This window comes from Salvelinus alpinus, chromosome 2 (genome assembly GCF_045679555.1).
Source record: "Salvelinus alpinus chromosome 2, SLU_Salpinus.1, whole genome shotgun sequence".
Classification (NCBI taxonomy): Eukaryota; Metazoa; Chordata; class Actinopteri; order Salmoniformes; family Salmonidae; genus Salvelinus; species Salvelinus alpinus.
Window position 1 is genome coordinate 80,750,237 of NC_092087.1, and position 24,123 is coordinate 80,774,359.

Genomic DNA, 24,123 nt, shown 5'->3' on the forward strand with positions numbered 1-24,123 from the left:
TGTGCCATTCAGAGGGTGAATGGGTAAGACAAAAGATTTAAGTGCCTTTGAACAGGGTATGGTAGTAGGTACCAAGCTACCGGTTTGAGTCAAGAACAGCAACGCAGCTGGGTTCACACTCAACAGTTTCTCATGTCTATCAAGAATGGTTCCACCAGCCAAAGGATATCCAGCCAACTTGACACAACTGTGGGAAGAACGGGGCAGCATCCCTGTAGAACACTTTCGACACCTTGTAGAGTCCATTCTACGACAACATTGGGGCTATTCTGAGGGAAAAAGGGGTGCAACTTAATATTAAGAAGACGTTCCTAATGTTTTGTACACTCAGGGTATACAACAATTTGGTAGGTGCAGTGAAATGTGTCATTTTACAGGGTCAGCCATAGTAGTACGGCGCCCCTGAGGCAAATTAGGGTTAAGTACCTTGCTTAAGGGCACATCGATAGATTTTTCATCTTGTCAGCTAGTGTATTCGACCCAGCGACCTTTTGGTTAGTGGCCCAACGCTCTAACCGTTAGCAGTCGCTTCTATCCAAAGCTACATACATTTTTTGCATGGCTCCAGGCGGAATCAAACCCAGGACAGTTGCACACAGCTCTACCAACTGAGCCAAACAGGAGCACATTTTCCCATGTCAGATTTTATTTATCATTAATTTCACACAGATCACTCTTCACCCCGACTCTCTCCGGCAACCATAACCTAATTGGAATATGTTTCAACTCAGTAAATAGCCATTGGCCTGTTCATCTTTTTCTTAAATAATTGGCCATAACTAAGAAGAACAGGAAAATAGCATACCAAGTACAAAAAGAGATTGGTTCAGGAGGTCCCATTTCACATTCAGCATTAATATTACGAGTAGAAACTTGGATGAACCAATTACATTTTCTTCAGTAATTATTTAAGATTATCACATCTTTTATTTTAGCTTAAGGCAACGTGAGGTCAAGACAAACATTGTACTGCAAATCCTAACTTTACAAGTGAATTTTCACTTAGTCATGCAATGATGTCAATGGGAAAACCTGTAAAGATTTTACTTTTAAAGTGAAAGTTAGGATTTGTCCCGGAATTTGTTGAGAAAATATCTCCTCGTACGTAGTAGATACTTGTCTGATAAATTTACACTGGTTGCCTTTGCCTTCAGATGGCTTGCATACTTTGAAATCTGACCGTTTATTTTCTCAAAAACACAAAACACACCGTAAAATAAATTTGCTACCAAACTGCTCATCATTCACATCAGATCAGACAAATAAAATGTTAATAAATTAATTATCACTAACAAAAAGTTGTATCCCTACAGCTCCCTACCCGAAATCTTAATTTCTTATCTTGTTACTGTAATTATTAACCCTTTCAAACCCTTAGACCCCCCCCCCCACCCTCAACCCACCCACTCTCCCTGAGCAAACTGACAGACCAACACACAAAATCCACCATGCTTCAAACTACCACAGCCCGTAGAACCCATTATAAAAACATGACCATTATCACACACCTTTCCTTACTAGGACCAGGAGTTTATTCAGACCATGTGATCTGACCAGGAACCATTTATAGGCCAACAACTGGTCAGGTCATGTGGTCAGGGAAAAAAAACTCCTGGACCTCCTTATGACACATGCAGTGACTTGAACAGTTGGCTGAATTGGATGTGATTAAAATGAGTGCCACTGCACGTCATAGTAAATAACTTGGCATGAACAGTTTGTCACTTTTATAACGAGTTATAAAGCTTTCATGATGCACCGTTACCACAAAGTGTGGCCCTTAAACACCAAATCCCCATGAAACCCACATTGACATAACCACCTCCCTTCAAAAACGTATCTCAATTGACAATTCATTCATTACAAATGTAAAAAAAAAAAAGCAACAATGGCTCATATACATATCGGCAAAATGGATTCTTCTTAATATTTCTGATGAGTGAGTGTTCTATAAAACGAAGGAGTCCCACAGAACAGAACTACACAGTCAGTCTTCCATAGAACCCATGCTGGTAAAATCAGTCCATAGACAGAGCCTGGTTGGCTATGGGTATAGTACGGTAAAGTATGCTATTGTACAGTATGGCTGCGACTGAAATGGCCCTATCCCCTACATAGTGCACTACTCTCATAGGGTTCTGGTCAAAAGTAGTGCACTATACATGGAACAGGGTGGCATTTCAGACACAGCATGTCTGTGGTTCCTGTTGGGGTAGTTTACATGCTAGGTCTGTGGATCATGTGCGTCGGGTTTTCTGTCTCTTGGCCTGGCGTTTGGCCTCGTCCAGGGCAGCGTTGTCCCCACCGGCCTGGCTCAGGCTACGCACCCCCTGGAGACGGCTCACCAGCTGCAGCAGCAGAGGGATCACCTGGGGAGAGACAGGGCATTAAAAAAGGGTGAGATGCCACTTTATATTGTCTTCCGTTACTAAAATGTCATGAAGATCCCAGAAACCAATAGAATGTTGTTTTATTCAATACAAAGTATATATATATATATATATATATATATATATATAAATAATATACATACATACATACATACATACACACACACTTATGCCATACTACAGAAGCAATAGGAGGTCTGCTTGAACATTCACCAGACCACTCAATTACAGTACATTGGATAGCTGATACTTGGCTATGCAATAGGAGTGGAGGCAGTGTACCTTCTCATGGTTGTAGGCTGCCAGCAGGAGCAGTAGAGTGAGGGGTAGAGCTATGTAGGAGCCCTGGGCTATGTCCTGGTCAGGCACTTTACGCTGTGATGAAGAACATCACATTGGGGTCTCATTCATTATTCAGAAGACACAGAACGCAGACTTTTTTTATTTTTTTATTAATCACTGTAATGAGAATATTCTAAATGTATTACATTCGTTTTTTCCCGAACTAGGATGAAGTTGCCTGTAGACGCTGATCTAAACTCTGTTTTGTGCTTTCCCACATAATGGATAAGGTTAGAATGTGGACAGGATAAGCTGATCTTAGATCTGTGGCTGCGGAGGATTCAGCCCTGGCGGAGTAGGTACTGTGTACTTACATTGGGGTTGAAGGTCAAAGTGATGTGCTTATGGTAGCCTGTAGAGGTGAAGGAGACTTGGGGCAGAGAGAAGTCGTACTGGGAGCGAGACAGTGTGGAGTACAGCATCAACACATAGGTCTGTATTGGGGGAGAAAACACACAAAAAAAGTATATTTATGGTGATGACAACATACTCTGTAAAGCACTTAATTCCACTGACCCAGAACCGCTGGATAAACCTATACTACTTTCTATTATCAGGCGAATAGCAACCATTAAAAGGCCCAGTGCTGTCAAAATCCTGTTTTCCTGTGTTTTCTATCATATTGTACAACAGCTGATGAAACTAACACTGTAGAAGTGTGACAGATGTGAGCAGTGTAATTTTCTGATAGTTGCTGGTTGAAAGAACAATTTACACAAGACATTCTAAATCAGCAGGTTTTACATGGGTGAAGTTTAAGTTAATGGACCAATAAAGAGATTCAAACCTCTCTGCCAATAACATAGTTTTCAGGTTACATACATATATATATGGCATCACATTTGATAGAAAAAAAAATATCAATTGAGTTATTTTTCATGAGTCGTAAAATGTAATTTTTTCTCCTCCCAAAAACTAGAGGGAAAAAAATACATATTGTAAGCAAAAACATAAACATTGTAAACAAAAACAAATAAAAAAGCATTGCAAGCCAAAAAGAACTGATATCAATGATAAAAAAAGGAAATTAAATATTTTTTTCCCCAATTGAATGTTTGTGTCATTTACAAGCAATTTGCTCTGCTTTGCTTGAAACTTTTCTGGCATTTCTCAACCACTGATCAAGTGGGGGTGGGGTTTAGAAGTGGGGGCGAACTAAAATCGGTTACTGTTGGTTAATACACTTGGAGAGACCATCATTCTATCACTATTTTGCATTGCTTTTGTATGACCCGTTAGGTTTAGTTTCTATGGGGGAGGGGGGAGCGGCTGCACCATGACTGTTTGTAAGTCTGAAAAAACATTATTTGAAAAAAAGCGCCAATCAGGTTCATTTAGAGTAAGAGAGCCCCAGCCGTTCCTCATCCACACTGGTCAAACGTACCCAACCTGTAGTCTGTAGTGTAAAATCAATGTTATGAATATGATAATGACCCATGTTGGTAGCCCTGGACCTCCTGTTGATGTAAACTATATATACACAAAAGTATGTGGACGCCCCTTCAAAATTTGTGGATTCGGCTATTTCAGCCACACCCGTTGCTGACAGGTGTATAAAATAGAGCACAGAGCCATGCAATCTCCATAGACAAACATAGGCCATAGAATAGCCTTACTGGAGAGCTCAGTAACTTTCAACGTGGCACCATCACAGAATGCCACCTTTCCAAACAAGTCAGTTTGTCAACTTTCTACCCTGCTAGAGCTGCCCTGGACAACCGTAAGTGCTGTTATTGTGAAGTGGAAACGTCTAGGAGCAACAACGGCTCAGCCACAAAGTGGTAGGCTACACAAGCTTACAGAACAGGACCGCCAAGTAAGCACAATAACTGTTCGTCGGGAGTGTCATGAAATGGATTTCCATGGTCGAGCAGCCGTACACAATCTTAAGATCTCCATGCGCAATGCCGAGCGTCGGCTGGAGTGGTGTAAAGCTCGCCACAATTGGACTCTGGAGCAGTGGAAACGCGTTCTCTGGAGTGATGAATCACACTTCACCATCTGGCAGTCCAACAGACTAATCTGGGTTTGGTGGATACCAGGAGAACGCTACCTGCCCCAATGCATAGTGATAACTGTAAAGTTTGGTGGAGGAGGAATAATAGTCTGGGGCTGTTTTTTTTGTTTTGAGCTAGACCACTTAGTTCCAGTGAAGGGAAATCTTAACGCTACAGCATACAATGACGTTCTAGACTATTCTGTGCTTTCAAATTTGTGGCAACAGTTTGGGGAAGGTCCTTTCCTATTTCAGCATGACAATGCCCCCGTGCACAAAGCGAGGTCCATACAGAAATCGTTTGTCGAGATCGGTGTGGAAGAACTTGACTGGCATGATTAGAGCCCTGACCTCAACCTTTGGGATGAATTGGAACGCCGACTGCGAGCCAGGCCTATTCGCCCAACTTCACTAATGCTTGTGGCTGAATGGAAGCAAGTCCCTGCAGCAATGTTCCAACATCTAGTGGAAAGCCTTCCCAGAAGAGTAGAGGCTGTTGTAGCAGCAAAGGGAGGACCAACTCCAAATTAATGCTCATGATTTTGGAATGAGATGTTTGACAAGAAGGTGTCCTCATACTTTTGGTGATGTAGTGTATATTTGGGAGTAAACAGAGGGTACACATCTGCAGAAAGGTGAAAAGGAAGGAGCAGGAGTTCGGGAAACTCCCTGAATTTGCTTGGGGCTAACACAGATGATATTTAAATTCTGTTACAGCTAGCCTTTGTTTTCCATTTTCCCTCCATATACATCTTCCTGGCATGTCAGTTCCATGTCCATGGTCACAAACAGCAAGTCCCAGACTGGACTCACTTGACAGCTCTCAGAGACAGCGGTAGACCATGGAGATGTCCTGGGCCACTTTTCCCAATGAAGATAATGGGGCAGACATCTATAACGATGTCTACGAACAGCCCTACTATGACACACCAGACATGCCTCTGAACTTGAGAAACGAGACTGAGGATGCAGTGACCCAATGGAACACACCACAGCCTGAACACTCAGAGGACCTGTTTGGTAAATGGACCCGACGCCTATGAAGAGGTCCATAGACAGCGCATATATGAAACTCCAGACACGCGTCTTGACTTGAGAACAGAGACTGAGGATGCTACCCCAGGGAGCACACCACGAGCTGAACACTCAGGTTCTGAGAGGAGACCTTTTGTTGTTGCTACAGCGTGTCTGGGTCTTCTCCTACTGGCTGGGATCCTTTATCTATCTATCTATCACATTTATACAGCCAACCTACAGAGGGAGAGAGACATTTATACATTTATAAAAGCCTGTCCTGAAGGATGGCTGAAGTTTTACTGCAGCTGTTACTACATCACTACCGAACAGAAATCCTGGAATGAGAGCAGACGTGACTGTCTGGCGAGAAAAGCAGACCTGGTGATCATAAACAGCCAAGAGGAACAGGTATTTCTCACTACATTTGACCAATGCATCTGGATTGGTCTGACTGACAGAGAGACGGACGGGACCCGGAAATGGGTTGACGGCACAGCACTGACAACAGCCTACTGGTGGTGGTCTGAACCCGATTCAGAAGTTGGAGAGGAGGACTGTGCTATGATGGATGGATGGTGTACAACATATTCCTCTAAACGCATGGAATGACTTTGGGTGTGACGTGAATTATCTAGGGATTTGTGAGAAAGTGGTTAATTAATACCATTGTCTACTGTAACATGTAAAGTGCACACAACTTCTTCTTTCCTCCCGGGTGGCGCAGTGGTCTAGGGCACTGCATCGCAGTGCTAGCTGCGCCACCAGAGTCTCTGGGTTCGCGCCCAGGCTCTGACGCAGCCGGCCGCGACCGGGAGGTCCGTGGGGCGACGCACAATTGGCCTAGCGTCGTCCGGGTTAGGGAGGGTTTGGCCGGTAGGGATATCCTTGTCTCATCGCGCTCCAGCGACTCCTGTGGCGGGCCGGGCGCAGTACGCGCTAACCAAGGGGGCCAGGTGCACGGTGTTTCCTCCGACACATTGGTGCGGCTGGCTTCCGGGTTGGAGGCGCGCTGTGTTAAGAAGCAGTGCGGCTTGGTTGGGTTGTGCTTCGGAGGACGCATGGCTTTCGACCTTCGTCTCTCCCGAGCCCGTACGGGAGTTGTAGCGATGAGACAAGATAGTAATTACTAGCGATTGGATACCACGAAAATTGGGGAGAAAAGGGGATAAAAAGAATAAAAAATAAAAAAACTTCTTCCTTCCTTCTTTTTCTCTCAAACACACACACACACACACACACGTCTAATGATCATGCTGTTTAATCAGCTTCTCGATATGCCACACCTGTCAGGTGGATGGATTATCTTGGCAAAGGAGAAATGTTCACCAACAGGGATTTAAATACATTTGTGCAAAAGATTTTAACTAAATAAGCTATTTGTGCGTCTGGGAACATTTTGGGGTCTCTATTATTTCAGGTCATGAAACACGGGACCAACACTTTACATGTTGCGTGTATATTTTGTTCAGTATAGTTAAGGCTTGTGATGGGTTTGTATTAGACACAGTAGTACTACTAAGTCTGTAGTATAGAAGTCAATGTAAGTAATTAACAGTTTTTTTCTGGATCAAAATGGGGCTTAGGTGGTGGGTTCAGTGCGGGGTGTGACCAATGGTGCGGTCACCAACCAACATTTTAGAGGCCCTCGTGTTGTTGGCAGTGAAAAATGTAGCCGTTTTAAAACGGAGTGATTTAAACGTCACAACAAAATCAATGGGGGCCCCACGCGTCATCACAAATACTCTTCAATGCATCATTTTTTGAACTTTAGATTCTCCCCGACTGTCTAGCTTTTATTTTGGTGATTGTTAGTTCTCAAATATAATGGTGCATTATCTTTTCTACATACATAATATCTGGTTTAAGTCGTTTAAGTTTACACCGAAAACGTTTTTCCCATCCTGAAAAGTACCTACTTACTTACTTTTTGACATATTCGGCCCAAAAACACACTTAGGCAGCCACCCAAGCCTTTTCTATTAAAAAAAAGTGTTTATTTCTCTATAGATAGATGAATGTATCACATGATGAAATCTGAGCTGGTATTACTCTAAGAAAAAACTATATATTGTGAATTTTCATAGAGTGAAGACATTTACTATTGACGGTTATATCTTGAAAAAATTACAATTTAATTAACAAAATGTATATCTATATATTTTACATTCTTAAACTGACAATCCCAAAATAAACAGATTCATTTTGTTCTTGATTTCTCTGTTGCCTTCTGCTTTAATTTTTTAAATATTGTTTTTATTTACTTTTTTTTTTCTTTTTCTGGGAAGTGTATTACGACTTTGTTAAATACAATTTAAATAAGTTGTGATTTGATTTAAGTAATACCAGTGACCCAGAAGAGCCATTTCTGGGTTGGGTAGAGCAGTGCTTCAGGTCTCAGGAAGGCAGTAGTGATGCTTCCTTGGCTATCAGCTACACACATTTCCAGCCCGCCTTATACCACCTTACATACTGAATAATAGCACATTTCTGTAGCAGGTCCATACCTCTCCATCCCTGTCCAGAGGCGGGAAGTGAAAGAAGAGGGACTGTCCCAAAGACACACTGTTGATGGGGTTGTCAAGGTTGTCACTCTTATACAGCTTCACCTGCACGGGACAGGAGGAGAAATACAATTATATGGAGCCATAGAATTAAATAGAGGACTCCAGATGGATATAACCCATTTTAGCATTAGTCCTCTATTTATGGAGCACATAAAGGTGTTGCTCAGTGTCATCACACCATCACAACATTACATCAAACAACTATATTTTGGCTTCATCTATGAATTAGTTCCTTATGACACATTGAAAATGTTTTTTTTATTTTATTGAGATAGGTAGTTATGAGGTGATTTTATGGGTATTGTAGTGAGGGGATCTTACAGAGAGGGTGGGCAGGTGTTCTGGTGAGGTTTTACAGGTATTATAGTGAGGGGATCTTACAGAGAGGGTGGGCAGGTGTTCTGGTGAGGTTTTACAGGTATTATAGTGAGGGGATCTTACAGAGAGGGTGGGCAGGTGTTCTGGTGAGGTTTTACAGGTATTGTAGTGAGGGGATCTTACAGAGAGGGTGGACAGGTGTTCTGGTGAGGTTTTACATGTATTGTAGTGAGGGGATCTTACAGAGAGGGTGGGCAGGTGTTCTGGTGAGGTTTTACAGGTATTGTAGTGAGGGGATCTTACAGAGAGGGTGGGCAGGTGTTCTGGTGAGGTTTTACAGGTATTATAGTGAGGGGATCTTACAGAGAGGGTGGGCAGGTGTTCTGGTGAGGTTTTACAGGTATTATAGTGAGGGGATCTTACAGAGAGGGTGGACAGGTGTTCTGGTGAGGTTTTACAGGTATTGTAGTGAGGGGATCTTACAGAGAGGGTGGGCAGGTGTTCTGGTGAGGTTTTACAGGTATTGTAGTGAGGGGATCTTACAGAGAGGGTGGGCAGGTGTTCTGGTGAGGTTTTACAGGTATTGTAGTGAGGGGATCTTACAGAGAGGATGGGCAGGTGTTCTGGTGAGGTTTTACAGGTATTGTAGTGAGGGAATCTTACAGAGAGGGTGGGCAGGTGTTCTGATGAGGTGATGATGTTCCCACTCAGGTCAAACTGGTTGATCTGCCTGAAGGCGATGATGTTGACTCCCACGATGTCGGTGCTCCCAACCTCTATGGAGCGGTGCTGAGGCAGGGCTCTCTCGATGTGGTCGTTGCCCTGTGCTCTCAGCTGGATCAGGTATCTACAGCCAGGCTGTGAGAGAAGCTCAAAGTTAGCAACACAAAAATAATAGCAGAGCTATTAGCAATTGCAACAGCAGTGTTTGGGGGTATCAAACGCAATGACCCATTCTGCACAAAGTAACTCTTACAAATGTGTTGTCTCGTTACGTCAGCTTCATAACTACTTTATGTGCTTGTATACAGGCTTTATAACTGCTTTATGTAGCCCTTATGAAGCCTCAAAAAGGCCCGACTCACCAGCAGGCCCCTGAGCCTGAAGCGTCCCTCCTCGTCTGTGACTGTGTCCTCGCTGTAGATACTACACTCTGCCTGTCCCACTGCCTCCACTGACACGTCCCTCTCAGCATCTCCACTCAGGGACTGAACTGCCCCGTAGCAGCTAGATAGGACGCAGTAAATCAGCCATTTTGGCAATCGATAGGACAGACAAATAATTACACACACTGCCATTTGGGGATGGGACTGTTAAGCTCCTTGTCAAGTAAGTCAGCAAGAACATGCCTGAATAAGATTTGTTACAATAAACAGAAGTGGCTAATGATGGCTAGGGGGGAATTGAACATCATTCTGCCTTGTTCAGTACATTTTTGCAGTTAGTTTAAAGCTCATTGGGGTTCACTCACTTTATCAAACGTGCCACATAGATAAAGATTGATTTGATTGGCCCGTTTCTACCTGTATGCTGTTTTGAATCCGGTGATGTCGATGCTGAGGTTCTGTCCCTCCTCTACGGTGATCATCTGAGAGGCTGGCTCAAACCTGAACTCCTTCATCATGGGCTTGAAGTAGTACTGACCCGGGCTCTGAGGGGAGGGATGGAGGGACAGAACAGAAGAGATAAAATCAATAAAACGCCACCTGCAGTGTTGCTGCACCAATCCAATCAGCACCAGTTCACATCACACAGAACATAGACCTCCACCTAGTAGCCCGGTGTGTTTAATAGTCAATCATTCAGGAGGAGGATAATACAGGGATGAAGTAGGTGTTAGTAAACATCGAGGTCCTTACCAAGTTGTTGAAGGTGAGGACACCAGTGTCCTGGGTGAGCAGGTTGGATCTGAACGATCCTCCACTGAGAGACAGCAGGACTCCAGACAGAGCGTGCCCATCCTCTGACTTGATCTACGACACACAGAGAAAGATAGGAGATATGACAACGAACACACTGTATAAGACTATACAAACCCTGCCGCAGCCAAAACTATATTTAAGTTGCAGTTCGAGACCAAGGCAAAATTCCAAAAGAACACTGTTGAATGGGAATACATTCGCAGAACAGACTCATCAACTATTTATTAAAACAACCCTCACCCTACCGAAGGAGGGATACTGTTACTAATTAAACAAAAAACAATGTTTTGCCAACAAGACCAAGGCTAATAAATGGCCTGTTCTTTCCACTGAGTTAGCGAGTAGTATGTGTGTTCTGTACCTTGAAGGTGACTCCAGCCAGGGCGAAGGCCTTGAAGTCTCCCTGGGTTCCCTCTACAGTGCTGAGGATGAAGCCCTCCTTACTGGCACTGACGTCATAGTGACGGTCACTGTGCAGGGGACCGACACTGCGGAGGGAGAAACAACCAATAGAGAGTCATTTAGATTGACTTGTATTACTGTACGCTTCCTACAAATGTCACAATCAAGGAGCATTTACCAAACACCACGAGAAAACCTGCCTGAAGCTAATCTAAAGCAACAAATATGTAACACGGTGGACATTTCAAGTGGCTAGATTAAAACGCAAAGTGGTCAAATGTATTGTTAAAAAACAACAACAAGAGCATGATTTGAACAAGCAACCCCAGCTTGCAAGATATTTTGCCTGATGCCTAGGGCAAGGATGAGTAGGCCACGCTAGCCTTACGACTAACACAGCAGTGACTGAGGTTATGGTTAGGGGATAGTCATGTTTACCTGTAAGCCCCGTTCTCGTTGGTGACGACGGTGATGAGGGGGGCCTTGGCTCCTCTCTCGGTGATGGAGATCTCGACCCCCTGCAGCTCTGGAGTCACTTGGCCCTCCAGGAACAGACCAGCGCGCCCCGCGATGTCCACCACACGCCCTGGACAAGACTCTGTGAGAAGGGGACAGAATAAGAGAAGGTATATAGATTACCGCTGCACACAGACAGAGCTTCATGGCCGGTGATGTCCACCACACACCCTGGACAGATCTCTGTGGATGGGTGCTGGTTGGGGCAGAGAATAGGGAGTTACCATATATAAATATAGAGACAGACAAAAACAGGTTATACATCTGTGGTGGACAATTACTAAATGTGTTATGCTATCCCGTGTGATACTACTTAAGAGAATTGTCTCTTGCTATATGTTAAGTGTTTTTTTCTTTCTAACCGGATACAAATTTGTCTTCATGTGACTTAGTCACAAGACTGGGTGTATGGCTAAGATCCGTTTGGGTGCGACCCCAGCATGTGAGGCATCCCGTGTTTTTGCTATCTGTGAGCTGTGATAAATGCAGTTAAACGGTTGAGCCTTAGAGCTATCAACCGCGAGCCATCTTAAAATCTGCACAGACAAACCAATCGCCTTGTATTATTATTATATATCGCCCTCTCCTATTCTCGCTATACACCAAGTCACTTGGCTCTGTCATATCCTCACATGGTCTCTCCTATCATTGCTATGCAGACGACACACAATTAATCTTCTCCTTTCCCCCCTCTGATAACCAGGTGGTGAATCGCATCTCTGCATGTCTGGCAGACATATCAGTGTGGATGACGGATCACCACCTCAAGCTGAACCTCGGCAAGACGGAGCTGCTCTTCCTCCCGGGGAAGGACTGCCCGTTCCATGATCTCGCCATCACGGTTGACAACTCCATTGTGTCCTCCTCCCAGAGTGCTAAGAACCTTGGCGTGATCCTGGACAACACCCTGTCGTTCTCAACTAACATCAAGGCGGTGACCCGTTCCTGTAGGTTCATGCTCTACAACATTCGCAGAGTACGACCCTGCCTCACGCAGGAAGCGGCGCAGGTCCTAATCCAGGCACTTGTCATCTCCCGTCTGGATTACTGCAACTCGCTGTTGGCTGGGCTCCCTGCCTGTGCCATTAAACCCCTACAACTCATCCAGAACGCCGCAGCCCGTCTGGTGTTCAACTTTCCCAAGTTCTCTCACGTCACCCCGCTCCTCCGCTCTCTCCACTGGCTTCCAGTTGAAGCTCGCATCCGCTACAAGACCATGGTGCTTGCCTACGGAGCTGTGAGGGGAACGGCACCTCCGTACCTTCAGGCTCTGATCAGGCCCTACACCCAAACAAGGGCACTGCGTTCATCCACCTCTGGCCTGCTCGCCTCCCTACCTCTGAGGAAGTACAGTTCCCGCTCAGCCCAGTCAAAACTGTTCGCTGCTCTGGCACCCCAATGGTGGAACAAACTCCCTCACGACGCCAGGTCAGCGGAGTCAATCACCACCTTCCGGAGACACCTGAAACCCCACCTCTTTAAGGAATACCTAGGATAGGATAAAGTAATCCTTCTAACCCCCCCCCCCCCCCCTTAAAAGAGTTAGATGCACTATTGTAAAGTGGTTGTTCCACTGGATATCATAAGGTGAATGCACCAATTTGTAAGTCGCTCTGGATAAGAGCGTCTGCTAAATGACTTAAATGTAAATGTTGTACACACTATGTTCCGCCCCTGTTTACACACATCTGCTAAACTGCCATGTAGACAAGAGGTTGTACTTTCTATAAAAGCGGAGAGCCAACTCTGTTCGTTGGGATTTTAACTCTGCACTGTTGTGTAGATTGTTGACCGATCCATTTTTTGCAAATCTTATTAAATATAATTGTTGTTTGAAGAATCTACAGTCTCTCTTCTCTTTTGGTTAGAATTTCCACTACACACCACACAGAGAGATATGCAGACAGACACCACAGACCAGACCAAACAACACACACAAAGACAATAACATACACAAAAGAACAGGATAACAAGGAAGTGAACTCTGACCTCCAGTGATAGTAGCCTCAATCTCCGGTGGATAGAAGAGAAGCTCCTTGGAGGAGGGAGTCACAGTGATCCTCTCCCCAGCCCTGGCCCAGTAAGAAAATTCGTAGTGAAAGGGGCTGGTGAGCTCATCAGCTCTCTCTTGGATGGGGGGCTGGCTGTCACCGCCATCCTCAGCCTCTTGGGCGCGTCTCTCCCTCTCCTGGCGCCGCAGCTCGATCTCCTGCAGCTGCTGCTCCTGTCTCTGCTCCTCCAGGCTTCTCAGAGGGCCTAGGACCAGAGCTGGCTCAGACTCTATGGAGGATCTGATGGAGGACACATAAACAGTGTTAATACAGCAGGACCAGACTATGGACGACCTACAGGAGGAACAGTGAGTCGTTTTTTGTTGTTGTTGTCATATTTAGAAAAACAATCAAGTAATTCATGTTTAAACCCTAATTCTGGAAATGCATGTAAATCTCCAACTTGTTTATGAATGATGTACACTGTACTGTTCTATGTTAATAGGTGGTTGAATCAAATTATGCACACCTTTGAGTTCAACGTATATTCTGTATACAGTACTGCTCTGCAAATCTTACACACAATTTCAGATATTCATCTTACAAACAACGACAATGCCATCAGTCCACATTTTGCCAGGTTGTTTGGACATGGGAGAGTGAAGGTAGAGGGATAGCAGGCCTATAGAGGTGACAGGGACTAACCTGATGGTGACCGTGACATCCAGGATCTTATCAGTGGTGATTAGGCCAGTCATGTGATGTCTCACTGCAGTCAGGGTCAGGATAGTGGGGGCTGACCTGAAGGAGACATTTAGACAAGTAGAGTCATTCACTTTGGTGGGGCTATATAAAAGGAAAACATAGAAATGGATCCAATAGAACAACCTTACGTGTCGTAGGTATAATAGTCCTGTTCGAATTGGTGGCAAGATCGAGGAGTCACTTTGTACACACCTGGCAAAGGCAAGATTAGATGATTAATAAGCATATATATTTGACTCATGTATCTACCAGTAACCTATATTAACCTAGGTTAGTCTCATAAAGAGAGATCTTTCAGTAAGGATATTGAGGAGAATCGAAGACAAGTAAAAAGAAGGAGTTTCTCCCACCAGGCTTGGAGAGACAGAAGCGGTTGACCCCCTTGGAGAGGTTATAGACGCCAACGTTCTCCGGCTTGCTGCCATCCTGGAAGAACTCCTGCCAAGATACATACACACTCATTAGCAACCACGATTATGTAAAATAACGTAGGAGCCATTTAAGAACCATTATGCTGGAACTAGTCACTCCTACTCTTCTTATCGGAGCAGCTGTCCAACAGTATGTGGACAGCTGCTCGTCGAACATCTCATTCCAAAATCATGGGCATTAATATGGAGTTGGTCTCCCCATTGCTGCTACAAAAGCCTTCCACTCTTCAGGGAATGCTTTCCACTAGATGTTGGAACATTGCTGCTGGACTTGCTTCCATTCAGCCACAAGAGCATTAGTGAGGTCGGGCACTGATGTTGGGCGATTAGGCCTAGCTGCCAGTCAGCGTTCCAATTCATCCCAAAGGTGTTCGATGGGATTGAGGTCAGGGCCCTGTGCAGGCTGTCAAGTTCTTCCACACCGATCTTGCCAAACCATTTCTGTATGGACCTCGCTTTGAGCACGGGGGCATTGTCATGCTGAAACAGCAAAGGGCCTTCCCCAAACTGTTGCCACAAAGTTGGAAGCACAGAATCGTCTAGAATATCTTTGTATGCTGAAGCGTTAACATTTCCCTTCACTGGAATTAAGGGACCAAGCCCAAACCATGAAAAACAGCCCCAGACTATTATTCCTCCTCCACCAAACTTTACAGTTGGCACTATGCATTGGGGCAGGTAGCGTTCTCCTGGCATCCACAAACCCAGTTACATCCGTCGGACTGTCAGATGGTGAAGCGTGATTTATCACTCCAGAGAACACGTTTCCACTGCTCCAAAGCTCACCACAGCTTTACACCACTCCAGTCAACTCTCGTCATTGCACAAGGAGATCTTAGGCTTGTGTGCGGCTGCTCGGCCATGGAAACCCATATCATGACGCTCCCGACGAACATTTATTGCGCTGACGTTGCTTCCAGAGGCACTTTGGAACTCAGTAGTGAGTGCTTAAACTGAGGACAGATTTAAAAGTGCTACGCGCAGCAGGACTCTGCGGTCTCGTTCTGTGAGCTTGTGTGGCCTACCACTTCGTGGCTGAGCCGTTGTTGCTCCTAGACGTTTCCACTTCACAATAACAGGACTTACATGCGGACTAGTCCGCGGGCGCATGTTGATTTTGTCCATCCACACCCGACACGATAAGGATATGCAGGTTGAAATATCAAAACAAACTCTGAACCAACTATATTCATTTGGAGACAGGTCGAAACACATGAAACATTCATGGCAATTTAGTTAGCTTGCTTGCTGTTGCTAGCTAATTTCTCCTGGGATATAAACAATGGGTTGTAATTTTACGTCAAACCCACAAGGTCATCCATCTACTCCGACAATTAATCCACAGATAAAAAAGGGTAAACCGATCTCCTCAGGCTTCTTCTTCGGACTTTATATAGCGTCTGGCAACCAACTTTAAGGTGCATTACCACCACCACCAACTGGACTGGAGTGTGGACCTCAGTTCGTCTTTCAATCACCCACGTTTGGTATATGCTCCTAAAAACCAATGAGGAGATGGGAGAGGCGGGACTTGCAGCACGTCAAGCTTTACAAAAAGAACCAAGTTCTATTTTAGCGCCTGGCTACGCAGACGCGTGGGTGCATTGATTGAATAACGTGTACATTTATTTTGCAACGCACCCGACGTGGGCGGTGTGGTCAGCATGTTACAGTTGACCGGGGCAGCTCTAGCAGGACAGATTTGGACAAACTGACTTGTTGTGCCACGTTGAAAGTCACTGAGCTCTTCAGTAAGGCCAATGTTTGGCTGTGTGCTCGATTTTACACACCGGTCAGCAACGGGTGTGGCTGAAATAGCCAAATCCACTGATTTACAGGGGTGTCCAAATACATACTTTCAACCGTGTAGTGTATAACAAGCATAAACAGAAATACACGCAGGAACACATAACAGTACACATGCACACAACTACACATATGAACAAATCTAAAGACACACTCTCTCTGTCCCCTACACACAGCCCTCCCCTGTGTTACTACTGACCAGGGTGATGGCGTGGGACAGGGAGCAGCGGAGGATGTAGCCAATCTGTCTGAGCTCGACTCCCAGCACGTCAGAGTCCAGCACCTCCACCTCCACTGACTTGAGCTTCCAGCACCACTCCTCATGGGAGATACTCACTGGGAGGGAGGAGAGCAGAGAGTCAGAAAGTCAGTCATTGCTACAATGTTGACATAAGGACAATACATGCATAACCTAGCCTGAGAGACTGGAGTACAGCTTGGCTTTAGTGTATGGATTTCTTCTCTTACAACATTGACCATCCTATAACATACTTGTTCAGTAGACACATAACAGAAGAAAACGAGGAGCTACTAAAAAGACATTGTCCAAAAAGACATTTTTGTTTTCCATAGCAACATTTTTTATTTATTTTTATATATTTTAAATACCTTTTGCCTCAATGGACACGACCCAGGAGGTCCGTACCTTTGTATTTGCCAGGCAGGACGTTGTCGAAGGAGATTTCCAGGGTGTCACCGCTCCCTGAGAGGAGCACGCTCCTCCTCTCCCCTTGACGACTAACCGGCTGCAGGGTCACCGACAGGTCATCACAGTTCGCTGGGGGTCAAGAGGTCAAAGGTTATTCAAAGTGGTAAACCCGTGAAAATGAGACCGTCGCTGATTGGCTAACGAGGATGCTAGGACTAATAGAGTATTCAGATTGACTGTTTTCAGTGTTTGTCCTGACAATGATCCAGTTAGGCATCAAAACACACTCAGTCTGTCTAATAGAAAAGCACTTTTTCCCATGACTGTTTTCATTCAACAGAAAATGCGCCCTACTGTTCCCTGTTGAATAAGAGTTACTTCTCCCTAAGGGTTTATTGTTAACCTTGAATTATTCCTACTTTACATCTAAACAGGAAATGTTCAGAGTGAGTCATAGACTAATGGGGAGAGCTCCAGGGCAGGTTTACCCAGACAGTAGACCCTGCCCGAGACGGAGGCCATGAACTGGGTGAAGAGGAGGTCGGAGAGGGGCCTGTCCACCAGGGAGACCTCCAGAGCAGCAGGCTGCAGGGCCAGGCCAGCCTTCACCTCCGCCTCAGGAAGAGACACCTGCAGGGAAGGATGGAAGAGAGGGCGAAACGTTAGCCTAAGTACAGCCAAGGTAAATGGAAAAATCCTGTTTGGTTGTATTTTGAGGGTAACATCCATAAGAGCTGATCTCATGTAAATAGGACTGGAAGTAGGATGAAGTTGCCCATAGACACTGATCATAGATCACTTTAGTATGCTTTCTTCACCCTTATAGGGATATGATTCAGAGCAGCTAAGCTGATCCTAGATAAGGGCAACTTCCCTCAATACAACCAAAGCCACCAAAACACAGACAATTCATCTCATAGTCAGAACAAGCTGTATTTCTGTAACGTACGGTAACACTGTAGTCTCCAGGTTTGGCATAGAAGCAGAAGGCCCCCTGCTGGTCTGAGTCGGTGGTGCGGGTGGCGGTGTTGTCCTGTCCCAGGGTAGTGAGGGTCACCTTGTAACGCCCCTGCTGCTTCAGGCCCTCTGGCAGGTGGGTGATAGCGATCTGACCACACACGCTGAACCTGGAGAGGGGGATGAGAATGACATTTATAATGCTTCAACAGAACAACTACATAGCTGTTATGTCAGATGTATGTTATGATTATAGATGGAGGCATCAATAGGACACATTGAAAGTCGGAACTCACCCAGCAGTGATGATGTCAGGGAGTTGAGGCGTGTTGGGAGCTATCTTCACCGTGATTGGCTCAAAAAACATGAGGTCCTTGTGCGTGCGGAGGGTGTAGGTACCGGTGGTCATATTCTCCAGGCGGTAGGAGCCGTCCTCTTTGGTCAGAACTGTTAGAGGGGAAGAAAGAGAGAGGGAGGAAAAGGGAGAGCGAAAGCAAGGGTTCGGCAGAAGGACAATCCCAACGCAAATGGACATAGCTTGTCTCCACGTTAATCAAACAATGCCATCTCTGATATTTCTCCTCCAAATTTGAACACAGATAATAGAAGAGAAATGGGGTGGTGGATGTCACTATGGTTACCTTTGATCTGGTTGTTGAGGGTTACCGTGGCGTCAGGTACCCCTTCCCCCTCCAGGCTGTTGAGAACCCTGCCCGTCACAGAGAAACCCATGACACGGAAGATGGGCTACAGAGAGAGAGAAACACAAAACACGACACCCCCAGGGTCATGTACAGCACCATAACCACTGTTTATCACATGACACAAAGGCCAATGCTGTACGATTTTAACCCAGAAGTAATAGCCAAGCAGGAAGCTGGAGCACTGTAAACTTACCTCCAGCTTCAAGCTCTTGTGCTCCACCCTGAAGTCCATTCTGGAAGGCGCCACGTCAAATGTGATCCTCTCTCCCCTGTAGAAGGGAATCTGAAACACAGACAAATTAGTCCAACATAGTCAAACAAAGTGAAGGACAAGCAACCAGACAAAGTACATAATACATTATTTTTGTATAGAGCCTGTATATAGAGCCCTCCAGATTTTTGTATAGAGCCCTCCAGATTTTTGTACAGAGCCTTCCAGATTTTTGTAGAGAGCCCTCCAGATTTTTGTACAGAGCCTTCCAGATCCCAAGGATATTTTACACATTAAAGACAACATAAGAACACCAACTGTGCTACATCAGCAACACACATTAACTGGGATGGATATGTGCTGAATACGTAGTCTTCAAAAGGCCTTTTCAGAGCATTGTCTTAGCCCAGGGCTAATTTGCCATGGGATAAGTGCAGCGTGAACAACACAGGGGTGTTGTGTTGTGGCGGCCATCTTACTACAGTGTAATCTCCGCTGGCTAGTGAGGGGAAGGAGAAGATGCCGTCCTCTCGGGACAGAGCGCCACACAGGTAGACCAGGGAGTCATCTCCAGACTCGGCTCCATCCACTGGGGCTGTGTTACAGCCACTGATGTCCTGGGAAACACAAGAAAAACACATATTAGAGGGATTTTTTTTATTTAAACTAGGCAAGTCAGTTAAGAACAAATTCTTATTTACAATGACGGCCTACACCGGACGACGCTGGGCCAATTGTGCGCCGCCCTGTGGGACTCCCAATCACGGCCGGTTGTGATACAGTCTGGATGTAAGATAAGTACTACATATATTTGAAACTTGAAATTCCCATTTTGGGTAAAAACTGTATGTATCAGTCTGGGTTACTAGATCATACACTGCTCAAAAAATGCAGCAGCACTTTTGTGGCCTGCTGGAGGTAATTTTGCAGGGCTCTGGCAGTGCTCCTCCTTGCACAAAGGCGGAGGTAGCGGTCCTGCTGCTGGGTTGTTGCCCTCCTACGGCCTCCTCCATGTCTCCTGATGTACTGGCCTGTCTCCTGGTAGCGCCTCCATGCTCTGGACACTACGCTGACAGACACAGCAAACCTTCTTGCCACAGCTCGCATTGATGTGCCATCCTGGATGAGCTGCACTACCTGAGCCACTTGTGTGGGTTGTAGACTCCGTCTCATGCTACCACTAGAGTGAAAGCACCGCCAGCATTCAAAAGTGACCAAAACATCAGCCAGGAAGCATAGGAACTGAGAAGTGGTCACCACCTGCAGAACCACTCCTTTATTGGGGGTGTCTTGCTAAATGCCTATAATTTCCACCTGTTGTCTATTCCATTTGCACAACAGCATGTGAAATGTATTGTCAATCAGTGTTGCTTCCTAAGTGGACAATTTGATTTCACAGAAGTGTGACTTGGAGTTACATTGTGTTGTTTAAGTGTTCCCTTTATTTTTTTGAGCAGTGTATTTTAACCATTCATGAAGTAAAATGCCCAGCTTCATAGACAGCCAACATTAAGGATAAAATATCACTGTAGTGTATCACAATATGTATAGAAATACAGCGGACTGGACACCACCTCTCTTTCAATTTGCCATTCAATACAAATATATTTTACCTCCTTCTTCACTGTGGCAGAGTAGAGGAGGAAGGTGACTTTTTTCATGGGCTCCCCATCACTCCGGACCTCCCCAGAGACATCGTACCCTCCCACCACCAGATGTTCTGCAGCCGCTGCATTGGCACTGGACACACGCACTGACGTAGCGCTCTGTGGAAAGACAACGCAAAATGATTGTGAATCATTTGGACGTTTTTGCTCTAATTCTTTTGCATAGTTTACACTACCCGTAATCACGTATGTTCTTATTCTGCTTGCTTATATTACTTGTGCAATATGATTGTTGAGTTCCAATTGCATCCAACTAAAATTGTGCCAATAACACCTACAGCTGCACTTTGAGATGGCTTGAGATCATGAGCCATGCAGAAAGAAACTCACCTGCTCCAAGGTCCAGGATGGATGAGAAGCAATGATGTCATAATTTCCAGGAAGTACTTTGGTGAAGGTGTACCTGTGAAATGACCCAAAACATTCTGTGTTAGAAGCCTAGTGCTTGTACCACCCCCATGTATATTGTCCTGATACAAAACAACAGCAGATGTGTACAAAAACATTAGCATTGATATGAATGGCTTGAGTTGCCAGTACTGAAAGAAAAGCCAGTGTGTGTGGAAGTTTGTTTGTGTTGTAAGGGGTAGTTATATTGCCTTGTAGTTTAAAGTAATGCTGTTAAGAGATTGAGGAGCGGTCCCTTACTTTCCTCCAGGCTGAGTGAGCACAGTCTGCAGCTTTTCTCCTGTTCCCTCCCTGGTCAGGCTGATTTCCACCCCAGCTGGGCCCAGGAGTTGGCCTTTACTTAGCACCTGGGACATACACACCACATTAACGTCACAACAAAGTAAACAATTATTTCAGAAATGCACATACTGTAGATCCGGTAAGTACTAACACTAAACAACCATTAAAAAAAGTGTCAGATCTCTGTGCCATTCTGTTTAGTCAGTAAATAGTGATGTATTAAGTCTTTGGGGGGGTGGAACGTAGTCTAGCGGTTAAGCGCGTTGGGCCAGTAACAGGAAGGTCGCTGGTTCGAATCCCCGGGCCGATTAGATAAACAAATATGTTGATGTGCCCTTGAGCAAGACACTTAACCCTAATTGCTCTAGTAAGTCGCCCTGGATAAGAGCATCTACCAAATGACTAAAATGTAAATGTATTTTAGCCAGCACCATCCCCACAAGGGTTAGGCCAAGGCTTATTGAAGAAGAGTTCCTCTCACCGTTCCAGAGACAGAGAAGCCAGTGAAGACAAAGTTGATGTCCTGCTCCTTGGTGCAGATATCATTGACCCCGTCCACATAGAGGTCCACACTGGTGGGCTCTGCAAAAACACAGACAGAGTGTTATGTTACAGCACTGCTGGCAATACACAAGAGGTACAAATACACATGAAATTCTCCTTACCAAAGCTCCACCCAAGAGGAGGCTCAATCTTCAACACAAAGTCTCCCTGTAAATAAGAGTGTCAAATATTAGCAGAACTGCCTCTATGAATCAGTGGAAGACTCCTCTCTCGTCTCTAAAATGTAGGCTCTAACAGTCCCATCACAAGTCAAACTGTTGAATAAATTTAATTTGAACGTACTTTGCCTGTTGTCCACTGATTTTGTCCCTATAAAAGGAGGTAATCTGAGACATAATATCCACAGAGTAGTGTTATTAACCCGACTTTCAGTACGCTGGTCTGTATGTCGGTTTGTATTTTCAATGCTGACTCAATTCACAATGCGACGCTGCACAATATGTCAACAATGGGCGAGTTTAACCGAAGCACAGACTGAACTGTGTCCCACACAATCAGCTGGCAAATTTCACAAGCACTTTGAGCTGATTGCGAGGTAACTGTGCTTTGGCCAACAACATGTAGCTACATTCGGCTATTGTTTGCATATTGTGCATCACGTGAAATGCATCAGGAGGTGGGAAATATAAGCAACAGAACCGCTGCTGCAAAAAGTCGGGTAAACAGCACTTTCCTGTGGCTACCCTATTTCCACCTGATACCGCCAAAAGGACCAATAGCATGGATAACTGGTAAAGTACGATTAAATATAATCGTATTCAACATTCTGTCTTGTTAGACTACTGCGTCTTATTTTACAGCGACTTCTTTCAGACTGATATCCATGAAGTAACCAGGAAAACAGTCTGATGTTTCGACAAACCAATGCCATACTACTACTAATATTGCATTTTCATATGTATCAATACCACAGGAGGCTGGTGGGAGAAGCTATAGGACGGGCTCATTGTAATGTCTGGAATGGAATAAATGAAACGGTATCAAACACAGTAAACGTATGGAAACCACGTTTGTTCCATGTATTATTACATTCCAGCCCTTACAATGAGGCCGCCTGCCTACTCTGATCAATACATTCATTACCTTGTCATAGAGGGGAATCATAAAGTATCCATTGATGGGAGCACAGTCGGTCTGATATTTCAAAGACCCTTGTTTGGTGTACACTTTAATCTGTGAGAGACAAGAAAGACGATGTGTATTTAATGCACAAACAGAACCAAAAGGCAAAAGCATGATTTCATGCAATGCATGCTGGACAGTACTATAGGCTTTTGCAGTCAAGTAGCTAGTTAGCTAAACGTGAATGAATTGCACCGGCAGTCATTAGGGTGAGGGTGGTCCAGTCTGAGATGATTTGACTAAATAGTAATCCTATTATTATAAATGGTGTGTGTATGGTGCAATACCTCGTCAGTACAGTGGGGTTTAAGTGGACTGGCAACTAGCTAGGTTAACTTTAGCATGCTAGCTAACGTTAGCTAGCCAGTGCGTAAACTACCATTCGCTCAAGAGTTTTAAATGTAGAAAGGGCTTAAAATCAGTGAAACACATTTAGTTACTTTTAAATAGCTGCAGGTTATTGCGTTTCTGATGTGTTTTGTACGGATAGCTAGTTAGTACAATGCTATGTTAACTAGTTAGCTAACAAGTTCTGAATTTCGACATGGTTGTGCACGAGAAACGAGCAACATAGATCAGAGATGGCTCGTGAGATTAGTGTGGCTAGTCATACAGAGAGTTAGCTATATCATCTTACTAGCCACCTTGGGGCTAATGTTATTTCATTCAAACTCAACTGTCATTTCACCACTCAAGACCACAAGCAATATTCTGTCTCCGCCTACTAAGGTAGTAGGCCGTCTCTGCACTCACCTCGATCAGCGAGTAGTTGATTTCAACGTCGGATTTCACGAACCCTCCGCAGGCCACCACAATGTCATCAGCTGACACTGTAATAAACTGGCAGCAGATGATTCCAAATAATATCCAGAACACTGCCATGTCTGCTGGTTCCGTTAATCCGAGTTTTCGCCAGAAGATTTTTCTGGACAACCGAATTGACAGTGCACGCTGCCTCCGGTTCCGTACGCTGCGCTGTTGAAGGAGCAGTAGCTAGCTATTCTGGAGGTGTCGACACCTGCTGGTGCGGAGGGGACATAGATTAAGTATGTACTTTTGAAAATGTTGGGTGCCTATTCAAATATGAACAGAATCTTGT

At 44.9% G+C, this 24,123-nt stretch overlaps 1 protein-coding gene across 1 annotated transcript; it reads right to left on the reverse strand.

The window, feature by feature from the left end:
- Positions 1-624: 624 nt before the first annotated feature.
- On the reverse strand, positions 625-24,000 carry nomo (nodal modulator). Its single transcript, XM_071389506.1, has 29 exons — positions 23,778-24,000; positions 22,986-23,075; positions 22,004-22,049; positions 21,820-21,920; positions 21,297-21,403; positions 20,979-21,051; positions 20,595-20,747; positions 19,461-19,598; positions 18,964-19,053; positions 18,708-18,813; positions 18,363-18,513; positions 18,059-18,236; positions 17,598-17,739; positions 17,107-17,238; positions 16,660-16,796; positions 14,574-14,661; positions 14,352-14,415; positions 14,164-14,259; positions 13,457-13,758; positions 11,390-11,549; positions 10,911-11,037; positions 10,487-10,600; positions 10,151-10,278; positions 9,713-9,854; positions 9,291-9,485; positions 8,250-8,351; positions 3,047-3,166; positions 2,673-2,765; positions 625-2,369 (listed from the first exon to the last, which is right to left on the reverse strand). Exons 1-29 carry the CDS (start codon positions 23,904-23,906, stop codon positions 2,238-2,240), a joined length of 3,636 nt encoding a protein of 1,211 aa, XP_071245607.1. The 5' UTR covers positions 23,907-24,000; the 3' UTR covers positions 625-2,237.
- Positions 24,001-24,123: the final 123 nt, after the last annotated feature.